Raw genomic sequence first — 20,705 nt, forward strand, 5'->3', positions numbered from 1 at the left:
CCCCAATCAGCTCTTCTAGCTTTGTACCACTCTCATTTATCATTACCTTACCTATGGTATTTGTGTATGGGGTTCAACCATAGCAAATCACCTTAACCCTTTTAATAACCCAGCAAAAAGCTGCAGTGCGATTGATTACTAACTCCTGCATTAGACAACACACTCCACCTATTTTCAAGAGTCTTAACTTGCTAAATATACAAAACATGCACACTTATTATTGTGCCTGCTACATACATATATACATATATTGTAAATTGTTACATTGTAATACTGTAATCTTTATTAACTAATTCAACAGTGTAATAAGTCTCTATTAGACTTATCAACACCATGTAGCATTACCTGATAGAATATTCAATTCTCCTGTACTCACTGTAACTCATCTAATGACCATATGAACTATGTATTATTGCCTTACTAATTTTAAGTTTGCCCAAAATGCTCTGCATACAAAGGGGCTTTTGGCATGTACATCCAACTATTATATTCCTCTGTACAACCATGTAATTTATCAAAATAAACATCTTGATCTTAATTAAAGCAGGTAGTGTTGCTAAGGGAGTTACAATGTTAGCCAAGCAGAGGCCTCAATTGCTGGAAGAGGTGGAAAAACTGTTGCTAGTGTGGTTGAACAAGAAGCAACTCGCAGGTGATAGCATAAGCGAGGCGATCATCTGTGAGAAAGCCAGAAAGAGAGAGAGTGATTTACAGCAGAATTACCCTTCTACGAGTGCAGAAAGTGATGAATTTAAAGCCAGTAGAGGATGGTTTGAAAAGTTTCATAAGAGAAGTCGCATTCATAGTGTGGTAAGGCATGGAGAGGCTGCTAGTTCTAACGCTGCTGCTGCTGCGGAAGCATTCGCGAAAGATTTCGCTGAATTCGTGAAGGCTGAAGGATACGTCCCGCAACAAGTGTTCAACTGCAACAAGACTGGGTTGTTTTGGAAGATGCTGAGGAGGACCTACATCACCCAGGAGGAGAAGGCTATGCTCGGCCAAAAGCCAAAATTGGAAGATGATGATTAAAAGTGATGTGTCATAGAAAAATGGAAGAAGTTCCAGGATTTCTTTGAGAACAACAACCCCGACAAAACTGTTACAGAGTGTTGAACATGAGGAACAATAATGTCATCTCTCATTTCCATAATGTTTTGATGCGAAGGAAAAGACAAGTCACGTTAAATTGATTTATGGAGAAGTTTGGTCCACAAGCTAAATGAGAGAAAACGCCTGAAGAACATCCCTCCATCGTGGAGGCAGACTCTCCCTCAAAACAGTAACCTCCTCCCCACTTATCTTCCTCCTCACCTCTTTCACGCCAGAAGTCGACTCGTGCAAGGTTAGTTTTCTTAGTTATTTACGGTATGTTTTTCTCTGTTATTTAAGTTTTTTTTCTATTAAACTGTACATTATTTTGTATAATTAAGGATTTTTCAAACTTTGATTATTTTTTCTGTGCTTAAAACTCTTAAAAAAAAAAAAAAAAAAAAAAAAAAAAAAAAAAAAATTTTATTGCGAACGGTTTGTAGGGGTCTAGAACGGATTCGTGCAATGTTAGTTTTCTCTGTTGTTCATGGTTTTTACATTTAGTTTACTATTACACTGTGCATTCTATAGTATAATTAGTAACTATTTTTGTGCTTAAAAATCCTAAAAAAACAATATTTACATGAAGTTCATAGGGGTCTGGAACCGATTAATCATACTTACAATCCAATAGGGAAATTAGGTTTGGGTCACTACCAAATCGGGTCACGACAAGAGTTTTAGAATGAATTATGGTCGTGACCAAAGGTTCCATTATAAATATTAAAATGTGTAGAAATGCAGTGGTTTTCCTAGACTTTAACTGAGCTTATTTCTCTACTAAAATATGCTCACATTTGAAGCTAATATAGCCATCCTTGATTTTGAAGGGAATGCCATGCATGCACCGTAACATGAAAGTCACACAGGAACACAGTGTTGCATTTCTCTACAATCCTTGAGTACAGTATAATTATCTGTTATAACTGGGCCAAAAGGCCTTGACTAGCACCTGTAATGTAAAACAGATTGACTTCAACTAAGGAAATTAATATATATTTTTACCACACCAGCCATTTCCCACCAAGACTGAGAGACTCAAAGAAGGAAGCGCATTCACCATCACTCATTTAGTCGCTGTCCTGCTACAAGTGTGCCAAAATCACAATTCAAATGCCTCTCTGAGCTGTAACATCCCTACCCCTTCAGAGTGCAGGCACTGTACTTCCAACTTCCAGGGCTAACCAATTTTCATGAATCCCTTCATAAATGTTACTGTGCTCACACTCCAATAGCATGTCAAATCCCAAAAACCACTTTCATTCCATTCCATCCAATCTAAAGCATTCATAAATACCTGCTGGAAGCTCAAGCCCCTACTTCTTAAAACCACCTTCACCCCTCCCTCCAACCCTTCCTAAGTAAATTATATATTAAGACTTCAAAATTCAGTATTAATGTACAATATTTGATAATTCAGGAATTGTAGATAAGTGATGCTTCACTGCAAAAATTATGTGCATGTGTTGGAATGTCATTTATATAAAGCATCAAATTTGTTCACTGACAATACAGTGTATGGTGAAATTTAAAATACCCTCAACAATTATATACAAATTAGTCTAGAAGCATGGAAACTAAGAAAAAATACCTTTGAAATTATAATCTGGAGTATATAAATCATAAGGCCCAAAAATGATGAAAATAGCCAAACTGTACAGTACTCTACATTCATCCTTGTTTTTCCTCTCCATTAAAAGTTAATGTGTTGAATTGTGTGTGTTGAATTACACATAGGATAAAGCAAATATTACAGTAAAAATTAGATACCATACTTCTTAACTGAATTGTGATGTCTGTACTTCTGGTAAGACAGCTATTGAATGACTGATGGTGACTGTTTCCTGCGAGTCACCCAACCTTAGCGGGAGAAAAATGACGTGGTCTGAAAGACAAAAAATGAGATGCATCTTACCGTAACAATTTCTAGCATCTCCTGTCGACTGATGTATCCATTGCCATCTAGGTCATACATTGAGAAGGCCCACCTCAGCTTTTGCTCCAATTTTCCTCTTGATGTAACAGAAAGGGCACACAAGAACTCCCGGAAGTCTATGGTGCCATCCCCATTAGCATCGAAGGTCCGAAACACGTGCTCCGCAAACTGCTTGGGAAGGTAAGTGATGACGAGTTGCACATAAAACTGTCAAACCTCGTCTGGATGGCCCCTTTTTGACTGAGAATTTTAAATCTGATGAATAGTTGACTAGTTTAAGAAGTTTCAAATTTTGATAGAGTATATAAATCACTATTACCATTAAATGTGGAAAATGAAGGTTAGGTATATACCATCCATAAATACATTACTCCATGTTGTGAAAATACTGGCTAACCTTCTCCTATTTCTGCAATTTAGTACAGTGGTTTCATGCTAGTCACTCTGCAAGTTAATTTTCCAAAACATTCTAAGGGGTTAAAGGAACGAGGTTTGACTTTTGAGTAGTGTTTAAGGCATCACAGAGGCAGGATATAAGGGCTGGGTTAATAAATCAAAGCCATAATAGCTTTATAATAAGCTATAATTATGGCTGTAAAGTCTTGACTCTAGCCCTTAATTAACCCTTCAACTGTCCAAACGTAAATCTACATTTCTGCACGTAGCGCTCTGACCTTGATTTTCTCCCTAAGAATGTAAAAAAAACGTAATCTACATTCAGAGCGCTATGCAAGCGAGCGTAGATCTACGTTTGGACAGTTTAAGGATTAATCTTGCTTTGCTCTGTTAAGGAGCAATTTCGAAAATACTAAATATGTCAAAATTCTCGCTAAATTAAATACCACAAATTTACAAACTTTAAAAATTAATTCAGCTTATTAAAATTTAATAAATGTGATAGTGAAATAACATTTAGCAAAGCAAGAAACTTAGTAATTTAAAAGGCAAAAATATATCTACATATTATTGGCACAAATCAAACACTCCACCTGTACCTTGATGATCCATAATACATTATCTGCAATTTAACATTTCTGAAAACAATCAAATTCCAAATGCTTTTCTGACCTCTTTTTCTCAATGAGTAGTGATTGATCTGTTCCTTGTAAATGCGATTGAGAGATCATAAAAAAGTGGGAATTTAATTTCCTTTCAAAGTGGGTAAATTGCAAATTAAGCTGTCAATTGTTTTCTATGATTTTGTTGTGTCAATACAACACACTGAATGGTATAAGTCTTTTGGGGTCCAGTTTCCTTCCAGAATACACACACACACAGTATCCCATCTCACACAAAATAAGAGCCTTAAACTACTGCAAATCCTAGCTTGTAAACAGGAGCAAACAATCATTGGCATAATTCCTATTATGGTAGACAACCTCGCAGATCCCACCAACGAAGCTACCTGTACGTACAGGTTTTAGCCTGTCAGTCTCGTGTTTTTCTTCAGACTGTTCACACATCCTACACTGGACACTTTGGCTTCTGTGGTAATCATATTTTTATTGCTATTACTGTACCTATTTGTTGTTTTTACCAGGAACAGGACTATGATCATGGAGCCACATCTTCACTGGTTTATTCATCATTTAGTTTCTAAGTTTCCAGTTGTTATTTTGCATACTACTCTCTTGAATCCCATTCCAGTACAGTACAGTATAGTAAGGAGTGGCCCTTACTAATGATTTATATTTTTTCTTAGCATATAACTCTGGTCATCATTTTATTAGTGGTACTACGAAATCTTCCACATTTATTTTCGTTCATATTTTTCTTTATTAACACATCGGCCGTCTTCCACCAAGGCAGGGTGGCCCAAAAAAGAAAAACTTTCATCATTCACTCCATCACTGTCTTACCAGAGGTGCACTTACACTACAGTTATAAAACTGCAACATTAACACCCCCCCCCCCCTTTTTTTTTTTTACACAGGGTTTGACAAGGTTAAGGATCCCTAGCTTTATTGACAAGCTATTTACAGGTTAAGGATTCCTAACTTTATTGGCAAACTAAGAGCTGTTACCTACATCAGCTCATTTGAAAGCATTTTTATTGTTATGAGACATGCAAGTAGGGAACAGGATGAAGTTGGAGCCATCTGTGGGCCAGCGTTTTCATTTGATCAACTGACTACCTCGTTGACATCATTATGCTGTACGAATGTGTTCCATACTCGAGTCATCCTGGGTATATATGATCTCAGATGGAGTGATGTTCTGGAGAAGGGTACAGCCAGAGTGAAGTTGCTGCTTTCTGCCCGTCTTGTGGCATAAAAGCTTGTTTCACACTGTCCTCGAAGTGGATCCAAGTGTGGTACTTTGACAATATTGGCCTTGTACATAACAGTAAGGCCACCCACATCCCTCCTGTGTTGAAGGCTCTGCTAAAATGACAGATCTATCCAGGATGGGTCCAGGTGCGAGATGAGACGTCTTGCTCTGCTCTCTACTCTGTCAAGCAGTCGCAGATGAGACGGGGGGGGCAGGCAAACCAAGAAAGTGGAGCATACTCAAGGTGTGAGCGTACTTGTGCCTCGTACAGAATCTTGCAACCCCTACTGTCAAGCAGATGCGAGATACGGCGAAGTGCTGTAAGCTTCCTGGCTGCCTTGTTTGCAAGATTTACAACATGGTTCTTCATGGTTAGGTTGGAGTCAAATTTCACCCCAAGGATATCAACTTCTCCAGGTGCCAACACCCTCCCATTCATCCTTACTACTGCACCAGCATTACCATCCTTCAGAGTGCAGACACTGTACTTCCCATCTCCAGGACTCAAGTCCGGCCTGCCAGTTTCCCTGAATCCCTTCATAAATGTTACCTTGCTCACACTTCAACAGCATGTCAAGTCCTAAAAATGATTTGTCTCCATTCGCTCCTATCTAACATGCTCATGCATGCTTGCTGGAAGTCCAAGTTCTTTGCACACAAAACCTCTTTTACCCCATCCCTCCAACCTTTCTTAGGCTGACCCCTACCCCACCTTCCCTTCACTACATATTTGTACACTCGAAGTCATTCTATTTTGTTCCATCCTCTCTACATGTCCGAACCACCTCAACAACCCGTCCTCAGCCCTCTTGATAATAGTTTTGGTAATCCCGCACCTCCTCCTAATTTCCAAACTATGGATTCTCTGCATTATATTCACATCACACATTGCTCTCAGAAACAACATCTCCACTGCCTCCAGCAACATTCACCACCCATGCTTCACACCCATATAAGAGTGTTGGTATAACTATACTCATATACATTCCCCTCTTTACTTCCATTGATAAAGTTCTTTGTCTCCAAAGACTCCTAAGTGTACTTATTCTCATATACTGTACGTAGGTATCAAGTCTCCCCTTCTTTCTCTTTTTTTAGCCAACAAGGGGATTTTTAATGACTGTTTCATAGGATAGTAGCTCTTTTCTTTATTTTTATTATAATAAAAAAGAAGTGCTAAACCACAAGGGCTATACAGCACTGTTTTCTTTTCTAGATCTGGGAATCATTTATAACTTGTCTTTCCTTTTTTTTCTAGACCAGCCATATTTTATTTGTGTGTTCACCACATTAGAAATGCATAAAAGCAAGCCTCGTTGAATATCATGGGTTGGTTCTGAAAGCTGCTAAATAATGGAAAAACTATAAAGTCATACAGGCTGCTTGTTTTACTTGTACACTTTTTTGCTGGGAGGTTTGATAGTGTCATTTAATATTTTTGTTCCAATTATAGTAATGAACAAATTTATACCATTTTTCTTTCTTATTGTCCAACAAAATATTTTGCCATTTTGAGAACAGCAGCAACAAACCTAAATTTAATCAACTACTGGAGTTTCAACTATTGCTTTTCACTAATTCATTTAATGAATATGACTTCTTAGTCCATTCACTGCAACTGTCCTGTGTACATAATTACTTTTTCTAAACACCAAAACTCATGTGCACAGCTAAGTACTTTTATAATTTTGCACATTCTTTGAAGGATATTTAAGGGAAAGAATTTATTTGTAACTTGATCAGATTAGTACCAGATCATACAACAAATATATGAAGGCATACAGGTTGTAACAGGGAAGTGGTAAAGATTTCTTCCCCCATAAGCCTTGCGTGTCGTAAGAAACGACTTAAATACAGTGGTCCCTCGATCAATGATGGCATCGTATAACGTTAAATCCGACTAGCGATACATTTTAACGCAAAAATTTTGCCTCGACTAGCGCTAAAAGACTCAACCAACACGATTCGTTCCGTTTGAGACGCGTCCACATGTGGCCTGAGCGCGCCTCTCACTTGTCCCGTGGGTGCCAGTGTTTACAAGCCAGCCAACGCGGTCGCATCCAAACATACAATCGGAACATTTCATATTATCACAGCGTTTTTAATGATTGCACCTGCAAAATAAGTCACCATGGGCCCCAAGAAAGCTTCTAGTGCCAACCCTACAGCTAAAAGGGTGAGAATCACTATGGATATGAAGAAAGAGATCATTGCTAAGTATGAAAGTGGAGTGCATGTCTCCGAGCTGGCCAGGTTGTACACAAAACCCCAATCAACCATCGCTACTATTGTGGCCAAGAAAACGGCAATCAAGGAAGCTGTTCTTGCCAAAGGTGCAACTATGTTTTCGAAACTGAGATCGCAAGTGATAGAAGATGTTGAGAGACTGTTATTAGTGTGGATAAACGAAAAACAGACAGCAGGTGATAGCATCTCTCAAGTGATCGTATGTGAAAAGGCTAGGAAGTTGTATGATGATTTAATTAAAAAAATGCCTGCAACTAGTGATGCGAGTGAATTTAAGGCCAGCAAAGGTTGGTTTGAGAGATTTAACCCTTTGACTGTTTTCGACGTATAAATACGTCTTACGAGCCAATGTTTCTGACGTATATATACTCAATAATTCTAGCGGCTTCAAATCAAGCGGGAGAAAGCTGGTAGGCCCACATGTGAGAGAATGGGTCTGTGTGATCGGTGTGCACCACAAAAAAAATCCTGCAGCACACATTGCATAATGAGAAAAAAAAACTGATCATTTTTTTGGAATAAAACGCTGACTTTGAGGTGTATTTTCGTATAGTATTTATCGTTGTATTCGCGTTTTCATGGTCTTAGGTGATAAAATGGAAAACATATTACAGAAATAGAGATGATTTTCATTACTTTGACGATGAAAACGACCTTGAAACTGAGCTCAAAGTAGCGGAAATGTTTGATTTTTACCTATGTTCAGGAGTAAATAAATCACACCACACGTCCAATACACGTCAACTGGGGAGTCTAATATTCTTTCACTAGTGCACTGATATTATTTATACCATTTTTGCAATAATGCAGTAGTCTGCATAACAGTAAATTTTGTATTTTTTGTATGAATAAAAAATCAAAATAGAAAGCAATAATAATATAAGAGGGGCCTAGAGATGTGACTAATGAACAGAGCATATGTTATTTTAGTGCCACGAATGTCTACCTTGTTTATTCTGGACCCTATTTTGAAATTGGCATCTTTTTTAGTTTGCATGAAATTGGCCAAATTGCCAATTTCTGACCACCATATTGGGTAGTCCAAATTAGTAAATGGGAGGTTTTTTGTACTCAGCTGATAGATAAAATGGAGTTCTAAAGAAATAGCTATGAGTTTGGTCAACTGAAACAGTGGAATTGGCTGAAAATAGGGCTCAAAGTCGGCGAAATCGCCGATACGCATATGTCGCCGAGACCGTTAACTTCGCAGGAGCATAATTCCATAAATTTTCGACCAAATTTCGAACTTTAGGTGTCATTACCATCGGGAAAAGATTCTCTATCATTTCATAAGAAAAAAATTTTTTTTTTTTTTTCAAAAATTGAGCAACATAGAATGACAGTTTCAGAAAAGGGCCTGAAACAGTCAAAGGGTTAAGAATTGTAGTGGCATACATAGTGTGATAAGGCATGGTGAGACTGCCAGTTTGGACCACAAAGTGGCTGAAAAATGTGCAGGAATTCAAGGAGTACATAGACAGTGAAGGACTGAAACCTGAACAAGTGTTTAATTGTGACGAAACAGGCCTGTTTTGGAAGAAAATGCCAAGCAGGACCTACATTACTCAGGAGGAAAAGGCACTCCCAGGACATAAGCCTATGAAAGACAGGCTTACTCTGTTGATGTGTGCTAATGCTAGTGGTGTATCACTCTGAAACTCCCAGAATGTTCAGGAAAAACAATGTCCTCAAGGCTAATTTGTGTGTGCTGTGGAGGGCAAACAGTAAGGCATGGGTCACTAGGGACTTTTTCTACAACTGGTTACACCATGCATTTGCCCCCACTGTGAAAAATTACCTCCTGGAAAATAAATTAGACCTTAAGTGCCTCCTGGTATTAGACAATGCTCCTGGTCATCCTTCAGACTTGGCAGAGCGACTTTCTGGGGACATGAGCTTCATCCTAATACCACTCCTCTCCTGCAGCCCATGGACCAGCAGGTCATTGCAAACTTCAAAAAACTCTACACAAAAGCTATGTTTGAAAGGTGCTTTGTAGTGACCTCAGAAACTCAATTGACTCTAAGAGAGTTTTGGAGAGATCACTTTAGCATCCTCAATTGTGTAAACATTATAGGTAAGGCTTGGGAGGAAGTGACTAAGAGGACCTTGAACTCTGCTTGGAAGAAACTGTGGCCAGAATGTGTAGACAAAACGGATTTTGAAGGATCTGAGGCTAACCATGAGAAGCCTATGCCAGTTGTGGAATCAATTGTGGCATTGGGGAAGTCCTTAGGGTTGGAGGTTAGTGGGGAGGATGTGGAAGAGTTGGTGGAGGAGGACAATGAAGAACTAACCACTGATGAGCTGCAAGATCATCTTCAACAGCAAGAGGCCAGACCTGAGGAAACTGCTCCGGAGGAGGGGATAGAGAAATTGAAGAAGTTGTCTACTTCAAAGATTAAGGAAATGTGTGCAATGTGGCTTAAAGTGCAAACCTTTTTTGATGAAAATCACCCTCACACAGCTATTGCAAGCTGTGCTGGTGACTATTACACTGACAAGGTTGTGAAACACTTTAGGAATGTCATAAAGGAACGGGAGGTACAGGCCTCTATGGACAGATATGTTGTGCGACAGAAGTCCAGCGACTCTCAAGCTGGTCCTAGTGGCATTAAAAGAAGAAGAGAAGTAACCCCGGGAAAGGACTTGCCACCTCAAGTCCTACTGGAAGGGGATTCCCCTTCTAAACACTAACACCATCCACACTCTCCCCCCCTCCCATCCCATCATTATTATTATTATAATCAAAAAGAAGTGCTAAGCCACAAGGGCTATACAGCGCTGCAGGGTAGGGAAGGAAGCGAGGGTATTGGGCGGCAGAAGGGAGGAGGGATGATCAGTAGGTTACAGAAAACAGCGGGGCAGGGAATAGTGCGGGGGTAGAGGGTAGCAAGAGATTGAGGTAGAAAGGGCTGAAGGTATCAGAATTTGTGAAGTCAGTCAGTTGTTGTCAAAAAGTCAATGAGAGAGTCCGGATGAAAGGTGGGTCCATCAGCGAGAAGGGAAGGTAAAGAGAGAGCAGCGCAGCGAAGACGACGAGGGAGGTAAATTCTGCGTGCTCGTTGATAAAGTGGGCAGTCCAACAGAATGTGGCTGACTGATAATGGAGCTTGGCAATTCTCACAGAGAGGAGCAGGGCACCTCTCCATGAGATATCCATGAGTAAGACGAGTATGGCCAATGCGAAGACGGGAGAGAGTAGCCTCCCAACCTCGACATTGGTGATAAGAAGACGGCCAGTAACCTATACTTGGTTTAATAGATTGAAGTTTGTTACCGAGCATAGAAGACCAACGTTGTTGCCAATGGGTGTGAAGGTGGGAAGATATTGCAGCAAAATAGTCCGTAAATGGAATACCTCTATATGAAACTGGCAGGTCATGTACTGCTGACTGCGCAGCAGTGTCTGCCTGTTCATTGCCTTGTACGTCAACATGACCAGGGACCCAACAAAAAACAATATCTTTATGCTTGGTAAAGACGCGGCATAGCCAAAGTTGGATACGGAGGACTAAGGAGTGAGGTGTATCAAATTTCTGTATAGCCTGTAAAGCACTAAGAGAGTCTGAGACAACCACAAATGATGACACAGGCATAGATGCAATACGGATAAGTGCTGCAAGGATGGCATACAATTCAGCAGTAAAAATACTAGCCAAAGATAGTAAATGCCCTCGTACGATGCTGTCCGGAAACACTGCTGCGAATCCTACACCGTCAGAAGACTTAGAGCCATCTGTGTACACAGCTATGTCATGAGAATGAGAGTGAAAGTGGTCAAGAAAAAGAGAGCGGGAAGCGACCGTAGACAGTTGGGCTTTCGAGAAAGGTAGAGAGAAAGAACAGACTCGAACAGCTGGAACTTCCCAGGGGGTTAGGGAAAAGTGAAATGCTACATGAACATAGAAAGGTGGTAATTGAAGAGAAGACAAGAGCGAATGAAGGCGAAGAGAGAAGGGACGGAGTAAACAGGGGCGGCGAACAAATAAAGAATGTCTACTAATATCAGTGACCATTCTATAAATGGAAGGATTGCGGAGATCATGAAAGCGTACATAGTAGCGAAGGCAATGGGCATCACGGCGATCGGATAAGGATGGAACATACGCTTCTGCATAGAGGCTCTCGACAGGGGAAGAGCGAAAAGCACCAAGGCATAAACGTAATCCTTGGTGATGAATGGGGTTAAGGCTAGAGAGAGTAGCAGGAGATGCCGTTGAATAGATCTGGTCACCATAATCAAGTTTCGATAAAATAAGGGTGGAATGTAGGCGAAGGACGGTTCGACGATCAGCTCCCCATGAAAGATGAGCAAGGGTTTTAAGAAGGTTCAGCCAGCTGTGACAAGTTGCCTTCAGAGAGGTAATGTGAGGTTTCCAGGATAACCTACGATCAAAGAGGAGGCCCAGAAACTTGACTGTATCACGTTCAGGGATACGGGAGCCATAAAGGTACAAAGGATGATTTGAGATGACAGAGCGTCTAGTGAAAGTAATTTGGTGGGTTTTAGTGCTGGAAAATTTAAACCCACGTGTGGTGGCCCAATTGGAAACACGATCGACTGCATGCTGGAGAGAAACTGTAATGAGGTGACAGTCAGTGCCTGCACAGGCAATAGCGAAGTCATCAACATAGAGTGATGACCAAATATTTGATGGAAGACTAGAGGCCAAATCATTAATAGCAAGGAGAAAAAGTGTTGTGCTCAGAACACATCCCTGGGGGACACCTTCAGCTTGGATAAAGTCCGGGGAAAGCACATTTTTAATCCGAACACGGAAATGCCTGTCAGTTAAAAAGTTCTTAAGGAAGGATGGTAGATTGCCTCGAAGGCCTAAGGAGTGGGCTTGGGCTAAAATATTATACCTCCAAGTTGTGTCATATGCCTTCTCAAGGTCAAAAAATATGGCAATAACTGAGTGGTTATTCGCAAAGACATTACGAACATACGTATCCAAGTGTAGTAAGGGGTCTATGGTAGAACGTCCCTTACGAAAGCCATATTGACGAGTGGAGAGACTGTTGTGTGTCTCTAAATACCACACTAAACATCTATTAACTAGGCGTTCCATCACTTTGCAAACTGCACTGGTAAGAGCAATGGGACGATAGTGGGAGGTTTCATGTCCCGTAGTGCCTGGTTTGCGGAAAGGGAGAACAATGGCAGATTTCCACAGCTGTGGAAGAACTCCTTGTAACCAAATAAGATTGTAAAGGCATAATAGGACTGCAAGGGCTGACTGATGTAAATGTTGTAGCATACAAATATGAATGTCGTTGGGCCCAGCTGCCGATGATCGGCAAGCTGAGTGTGTTGCCTCCAGTTCTTGAAGTGTAAAAGGCACATTATACTGTTCTTCTCTGAGAGAAAAGTCCAAGGGTGCTAACTCTCTGGCAGACTTTGAGGAAAGAAATGAGGGGCATAGATGGAGTCCCTGCGAAATACGGACCAGATGATTGCCAATTTCATTGGCAACATCTAGTGGGTTTGCTATATCAACACTGGCAACCCGCAGAACAGGAGCCGGGTCAGGAGAATATTTACCACTCAGTTTTCATACTTTTTTTCCAGACTGCACTCACAGAGGAAGCAGAGGTGATGGTGGAGACAATCTCGCCAGCAAGTGCGTTTAGCATCACGGATGACACGGTGAGCGATCGCACGCTTCTGGTTAAAACCAAGAAGTCTCTCTGTGGTTCTATTGTACCAGTACCAGCCCCATGCAGTGAGTTTCAAACATACTGCACGAGCACAAGCAGGAGACCACCAAGGCATGCATTTCTGAGAATGCCTGCCCGAAGTTTGGGGTATAGAATGAGAAGCTGCGGTTAAAATGGAGGACGAGAAGAGGTGTAAAAGCTCATCGATGGAGGACGAAGAAGGAACTTCTCTAAAAACAGTTAGATGTGAGTAAAGGTTCCAATTTGCCCGATCAAATTGCCAGCATGGGATGCGAAGAGGTGGTGAATATGAAGGGGAAGTAAGAATGATTGGGAAATGATCGCTGTCATGTAAGTCCGGGAGAACAGACCAAGTGAAGTCTAATGCGGCGGAGGAAGAGCAGACTGAGAGATCGATGCAAGAGAGAGTGTGAGTCCGAGGATCAAAATGGGTGTGAGTACCTGTATTTAAAACATGGAGGGGGTGGGTGGCAAGAAAAGCCTCTAACTGAATGCCACGGGAATCACACTGAGACCCCCCCCCAGAGGAAATGGTGGGCATTAAAATCACCAAGTAAAAGAATCGGTGGCGGTACTGACGAAACAAGAAAGGCAATATCCGGAATAGATAATGCCCGAGAAGGGGAGGGATCGGGACATCCCCAGGCGATCCAGATTCCACGGCAAACTACGCCACCGCCAAGAACCTCAACGGAATGGGATGGACCCCGGTACCCTTTCCCCTACCTAGGAACTAGCGTGCCTGTGGGAAAAATCCCAAAGGCCAAAAAGAGGAAGGGCAAAAGGGAGGGGTGGGGAGGGGGAGGAGGAAAGGGAAAAGGGGAGGATGGGATAGGGAAGGGGGGATTGGGGGGTAATTAGGTTCGATCTGAGGAAGGAGACCGACAAGTCTAATTCCTCAGACCAAGAGCCTCTTCACCACGCCAAGGAACCCCCCTTGAAGAGGAGCAATTTTGCCAATTTCACACAAATTTCAAAGGATGCCAATTTCCAAATAGGGTCCACAATAAACACGAAAGACATTCCTGGCACTAAAATGACATTTCCTCTGTTCATTAGTCATGTCTCAAGGCCCCTCTTACATTCTTTTGCTTTCCACTTTGAATTTTTATTCTCACAAAAAAATAGAAGATTTACTGTTATGCAGACTACTGCACTAGTGTAAAAAATGGTATAAATAATATTGGCGCACTTGCGAAAGAATATTAGACTCACCAGTTGACGTGTATTGGACGCTTGGCATGATTTGTTTACTTTTGAACTTTGGTAAAAATCAAACATTTCTACTACTTTGAGCTCAATTTCAAGGTACTTTTCATTGTACCCAGTCAAAATCATCTCAATTTCTGTAATATGTATTCCATTCTATAAAATGAGACCAAGAAAACTAGAATACAACAATAAATACCAAATGAAAATACAGTGCAAAGTCCCTGTTTTATTCCAAAAAAAAAACGGTCAAAGTTTTTTTTTTCTCATTATGCACTGTGTGCTGCAGGATTTTTTTTATACAGTGCACACTGACCACATAGACCCATTCTTTCATATGTACGCCTACTAGCTTTCTCTCACTAGATTTGAGGGCACTAGAATTTAGGCGTACTAGTACGTCACAAACCCTGGGTCGTAAGCTGTACTAGTACGGCCGAATCCCTCAAAGGGTTAAGAGAATGAGCTGATAATATAATACGGTACATTTAAGTTTAAGGATATAATATTAAAATTAGATGTACTGTAATATAGATTATTATTATTATAATAAAAAAGAAGCGCTAAGCCACAAGGACTATACAGCGCTGCAGGGCAGGAAGGAAGCGAGGGCATCAGGTGGCAAAAGGGAGATTTATGAGAAATAGGTTACGGATAACAGCAGGGTAGTGGATGGTGAAAGGGTAAAGGGCAGCAAGAGACTGAACTAGAAAGGGCTGAGGGGAGTGCGAAAAGTATCATCAGAGTTTGTGGAGTAAATCAGTCGTTGTCAAGAAGTCAATGAGAGAGTCAGGATTAAAGGAGGGTCCATCAGCAAGAAGGGAAGGTAAAGAGAGAGTAGTAGAACGAAGACGACATTGGAGGTAAATTCTGCGTGCTCTTTGATAGAGAGGGCAGTCTAACAGAATGTGGCTAATCGATACTGGAACTTGACACTGCTCACAGAGAGGAACAGGGTGCCTCTCCATGAGATACCCATGAGTAAGACGAGTGTGGCCAATGCGAAGGCGGGAGAGAGTGGTCTCCCAACCTCGGCACTGATGACAAGAAGACGGCCAGTAACCTATGCTCGGTTTAATAGAATGAAGTTTGTTACCGAGCAGAGTTGACCAACGTTGTTGCCAATGGGTGCGAAGGTGGGTAGCTATTGCAGCAAAATAGTCCAGAAATGGAACACCTCGATAGGAAATTGGTAGGTCATGTACTGCTGACCGCGCAGCAGTGTCTGCCTGTTCATTGCCCTGTACGTCAACATGACCAGGGACCCAACAAAAAACAATATCTTTATGTTTGGTAGAGATACGGCGTAGCCAAAATTGGATACGGAGAACTAGGTGATGAGATGTATCAAATTTTCGTATAGCCTTTAGAGCACTAAGGGAGTCTGAGACTACTACAAATGATGACACAGGCATAGATGCGACAAGAATAAGTGCTTCAAGAATGGCATACAGTTCAGCAGTAAAAATGCTAGCTGAAGATAGTAAATGCCCCCACACGACGCTGTCCGGAAACACTGCTGCGAATCTGACGCCGTCTGAAGACTTAGAGCCATCTGTGTACACAGCGGTGGCATGAGAATGGGAGTGGAAGTGATGAAGAAAAAGAGAGCGGGAAGCCACCGTAGGCAGTTGAGCTTTCGAGCAAGGGAGTGAGAAAGAACAGACCCGAACAGCTGGAACTTCCCAGAGGGGTAGGGAAAAGTGAGATGCTACATGAACATATAAAGGTGGTAACTGAAGGGAAGACAAGAGTGAATGTAGGCGAAGAGAAAAGGGACGGAGCAAACAGGGGCGGTGAACAAATAAAGAATGTCTACTAATATCGGTGACCATTCTATAAATGGAAGGATTGTGTAGATCGTGAGAGCGTACATAGTAGCAAAGGCAATGGGCATCACAGCGATCAGACAAGGATGGAACATTCGCTTCTGTATAGAGGCTCTCAACAGGGGAAGAGCGAAAAGCACCAAGGCACAAACGTAATCCTTGGTGATGGATAGAGTTAAGGCTAGAGAGAGTAGCAGAAGAGGCCGCGGAATAAATCTGGTCACCATAATCGAGTTTCGATAAAACGAGGGCTGAATGTAGGCGAAGCAGAGTTCGACGATCAGCTCCCCAGGAAAGATGAGCAAGGGTTTTAAGAAGGTTTAGCCGGCTGTGACAAGTTGCCTTCAGAGAGGTAATGTGAGGTTTCCAGGATAACCGACGGTCAAAGAGAAGGCCTAGAAACCTGACTGTATCACGTTCGGGGATACGGGAGCCATAGAGATACAAAGGATGATCGGAGATAACAGAGCATCTAGTGAAAGTAATTTGGTGAGTTTTGGTACTTGAAAATTTAAACCCATGCGTGGTGGCCCAAGTGGAAACACGGTCGACCGCATGCTGGAGAGAAACTGCAATAAGATGACAGTCAGCGCCTGCACAAGCAATAGCGAAGTCATCAACATAGAGTGATGACCAAATATTGGGTGGAAGAACAGAGGCCAAATCATTTATAGCAAGGAGAAAAAGTGTTGTGCTTAGAACACATCCCTGAGGGACACCTTCAGCTTGGACGAAGTCCGGGGAAAGAACATTATTGACTCGAACACGGAAATGTCTGTCAGTTAAAAAGTTCTTAAGGAAGGATGGTAGATTGCCTCGGAGGCCTAAGGAATGGGCCTGGGCCAAAATATTATACCTCCAAGTTGTGTCATATGCCTTCTCAAGGTCAAAAAATATGGCAATAACTGAGTGATTATTCGCAAAGGCATTACGAACATACGTATCCAAGCGTAGTAAGGGGTCTATGGTAGAACGACCCTTACGAAAGCCATATTGACTAGCGGAGAGACTGTTGTGTGTCTCTAAATACCACATTAAACGTCGATTTACGAGACGTTCCATCACTTTGCAAACTGCACTAGTAAGAGCGATGGGGCGATAGTGGGAGGGATCATGTCCTGAAGTACCCGGTTTGAGGAAAGGGAGAACAATGGCAGATTTCCACAGCTGGGGAAGAACTCCTTGTGCCCAAATAAGATTGAAGAGGTGTAACTGTTCTTCTCTGAGAGAAGAAAAGTCCAAGGGTACTAACTCTCTGGCAGACTTTGAGGAAAGAAACGAGGGGCATAGATGGAGCCCTCGGGAAATACGGACCAGATGTGTGCCAAGTTCAATGGCAACTTCGAGAGGGTTTGCTACATCAACACCAGCGACCCGTAGAACAGGAGCTGGGTCAGGAGAGTATTTACCACTCAATTTCCTCACTTTTTTCCAGACTGCACTCATAGAAGAAGCAGAGGTGATGGTGGAAACATAGTCTCGCCAACAAGTGCGTTTAGCTTCACAGATGACATGGCGAGCGATCGCACGCTTCTGCTTAAAATCAAGAAGTCTCTCAGCGGTTCTATTGTACCGGTACCTGCCCCATGCAGCACGTTTCAAACGTACTGCACGAGCACAAGCAGGAGACCACCAAGGCACGCACTTCTGAGAATGCCTGCCTGAGATTTGGGGTATAGAATGAGAAGCTGAGGTATAAACTGACGTCGAGAAGATGTGTAGGAGCTCATCAATGGAGGATGAAGAAGGAACCTCACTAAAAGCAGTGAGGTGTGAGTAAAGATCCCAATTTGCCCGATCAAATTGCCAGCGAGGGCTACGGAAAGGTGGTGAATAGGAAGGAGAAGTAAGAATGATCGGAAAATGATCGCTGTCATGTAAGTCCGGTAGAACAGACCAGGTGAAGTCTAGTGCAGTGGAGGAAGAGCAGACTGATAGATCGATGCAAGAGAGAGTATGAGTACGAGGATCAAAATGGGTGGGAGTACCCGTATTTAAAACATGGAGGGGGCGAGAGGCGAGAAAAGCCTCCAACTGGATGCCACGTGAGTCACAATGAGACCCCCCTCCCAGAGGAAATGGTGGGCATTAAAATCACCAAGTAACAGAATTGTGGTGGTAAGGATGAAACAAGAAAGGCAAAGTCTGGGATAGAAAATGCTCGAGAAGGAGAGAGATATAAAGAACATATTGTAAACCACTTATTCACGTGGATACGGGCTGCAGTGTAATGCAGCGAGGTATGGACAAATAGTTGACAGTACGGAATATCATTGCGTAGAAGAAGGGCACTTTCATTAAAGGTCCCATCTGAGAAAGGATCCGAAGAATACAATAAATTATAGCCTGAGATAGGTTGGAAAACAGCCGAGTGTAATTTTGGTTCTTGTAAGCAAGCACCAACAGGGGAAAACCTGGAAAGCAACATCTGAAGCTCACCCCGATTACCCCTGAGGCCGCGGATATTCCACTGTAAATAGGCCATGATTGGTGATGAAGAAAATACCAGAAATCTGTAGGTAAAGGCACCTACAGACTAGAGGGGTTAGAAAAGTCAACGTGTGGTGGCATTGGAAGACGTTAAAGTAGGGAAGGAACAGAGCGTTGCGAAGAATGCGGTTGTGAAGATGGAGGAGAGGGAAGAGAAGGAACAGGAAGTGAATCTGTGTCCATTGAAGGTTTAGTCTCTGCAATATATTCTGAAATGGCTTCAAGTGTTTCTGAATTCAAAGATGTATGGGAGACCATATTGGAGATAGAAGGAGGAGGGTGAGTAAAGATTGGGACAGTAATGGACTGTACCAAAGTAGAGGGGGAGGGAAGAGTGTAAGGGACTGGAGATGAAGTGTGGGGGGGGGGACAGAAGAGGCAGAAACCTGGGAGGTGGCAGAAGAGGGAGAAACTTGGGAGGGGACGGGGGTGGAAGGCATAGTACAAGGAGGAGGGTGAATCTCTACATTTGTAATAGAGCCAGAGAGAGGGGAAGAACTAGGTACAGAGACTGGAAAGGTAAAGTGTGGAGGTGGAAGAAGGGAAGGAAGGGGCAAAGAAGATTTGAGCAATGTGGATTTTGTGGACTTCTGAGTAGAGGGGCGATTGGTATTAGGTGTCATACGAGGTCTTGTCGATACTGGGGCTTGTGAGGAAGGACGCGAAGATGTGAGAACAGACTGAGTTGTAGTCGGGACGTCAGAGCCAAGGACAGCAAAAGGATTAGATGCCGTAGTGGCTATGGGAGGGGTAACAACAGAGGAGGCTGCAGAAGATGGGACCCCAGAAGTGGGGGGATGTTTGGAAACATGAGAATAAGAAACACGGGGTAGTCTCCCTTGGAGGCGGAGATGAGTAACTGCCATAGCATAAGGGAGACCTTCTGCCTCTTTGAGGCAACGGATTTCACGTTCATTTAAGTACACCTGGCAACGGCAGGAGTACGAAGGGTGAGCTTCATTACAATTAAGGCAAGATGGAGGTTGACTGCAAGATGTATTAGAATGGTCGTCGGCACCACAGACTCTGGCATTCGGCCATAGATCTGCAATATTTCGCTGGGTGACCAAAACGCCAGCAATTTCTACATTGTTGTGGTGTAGGTATCACCTTTCGAACTTGTAACCGATGTCCCGCGACATATACAGAGGACGGGAGTTCTCGGCTGTCAAAAGTTAAACGAGCCACATTGCAAGGGTAACGTCTCCGCCCCCGGGCAGGAAGGACATAAGTGTCTACTCTGAGGATTGGGAGATCCTGGAGTTCCAGCTGTTCAAAAATGTCACTGCCACATGACTGGAAATTCTGTTGGACTATGGTATGGGGCAGAACGACAGTACCACTACAAGAATTGAGAGAAAGATGTTTTTCAATAGTGATAGGAGTAGTATCGATATTCGAAAGGAGAGAAAGATCATGAGCTTGGGTAGCATTCTGGACAGTGACGATGCGCATACCGCTCTTGAGAGCATGAAATGAAATATCTCTACCAACATGATGCAGGAGCGCTTTGCCAATACTATGGTCAGAAAGGTAGGCAGAAGAAGAAGTCGGTCTTAAAGTAAAGAATTTAGTCCATTGTGTGGTCCGAAACTGAGCGTGGAGAGGGAGTGCTTGATGTGTCGGTCTTTTCCGAGTAGAATGGGAAGGTAACGAAGGAGCATCATCAGGAGATTGACGTTGGCGTTTAGGAGTAGGACCGGAGTTGGTCCGGCACGAAATGGGTGGGCGATTCGAAAATTGCCGTACCGTAGAGGGAGAAGCCGGAAGCATAGTCAAAGGAGAGTGGAGTTCAGACAAATCGAAGGAGTCAGTCGAAGCCCCGGTACCTGAAGCGGGTGAGGAAACAACACCAGCAAGAGGTACAGGGGCATCAGGAGTGTCCGAAGAGTGGTCTAAACACAAGGCAGGGTCAGAATGGGGTGCGGTATCAAGAAGGGGCCCGGGGG

At 42.6% G+C, this 20,705-nt stretch overlaps 1 protein-coding gene across 2 annotated transcripts in view; it reads right to left on the reverse strand.

Moving 5' to 3' along the window:
- Nca (neurocalcin homolog) overlaps nt 1-20,705 on the reverse strand; it is a 120,735-nt gene that overhangs the window by 37,947 nt on the left and 62,083 nt on the right. The window contains exon 4 of one of the 2 annotated variants that reach the window (XM_070100597.1): nt 3,005-3,193. In XM_070100597.1, the coding sequence (XP_069956698.1) occupies nt 3,005-3,193 (189 nt within the window). Of the gene's footprint in view, nt 1-3,004; nt 3,197-20,705 lie in introns of both variants that reach the window. The other variant, XM_070100596.1, reaches the window with a different exon arrangement.

The sequence above is a fragment of the Cherax quadricarinatus genome, chromosome 73 (assembly GCF_038502225.1).
Source record: "Cherax quadricarinatus isolate ZL_2023a chromosome 73, ASM3850222v1, whole genome shotgun sequence".
Taxonomy (NCBI): Eukaryota; Metazoa; Arthropoda; class Malacostraca; order Decapoda; family Parastacidae; genus Cherax; species Cherax quadricarinatus.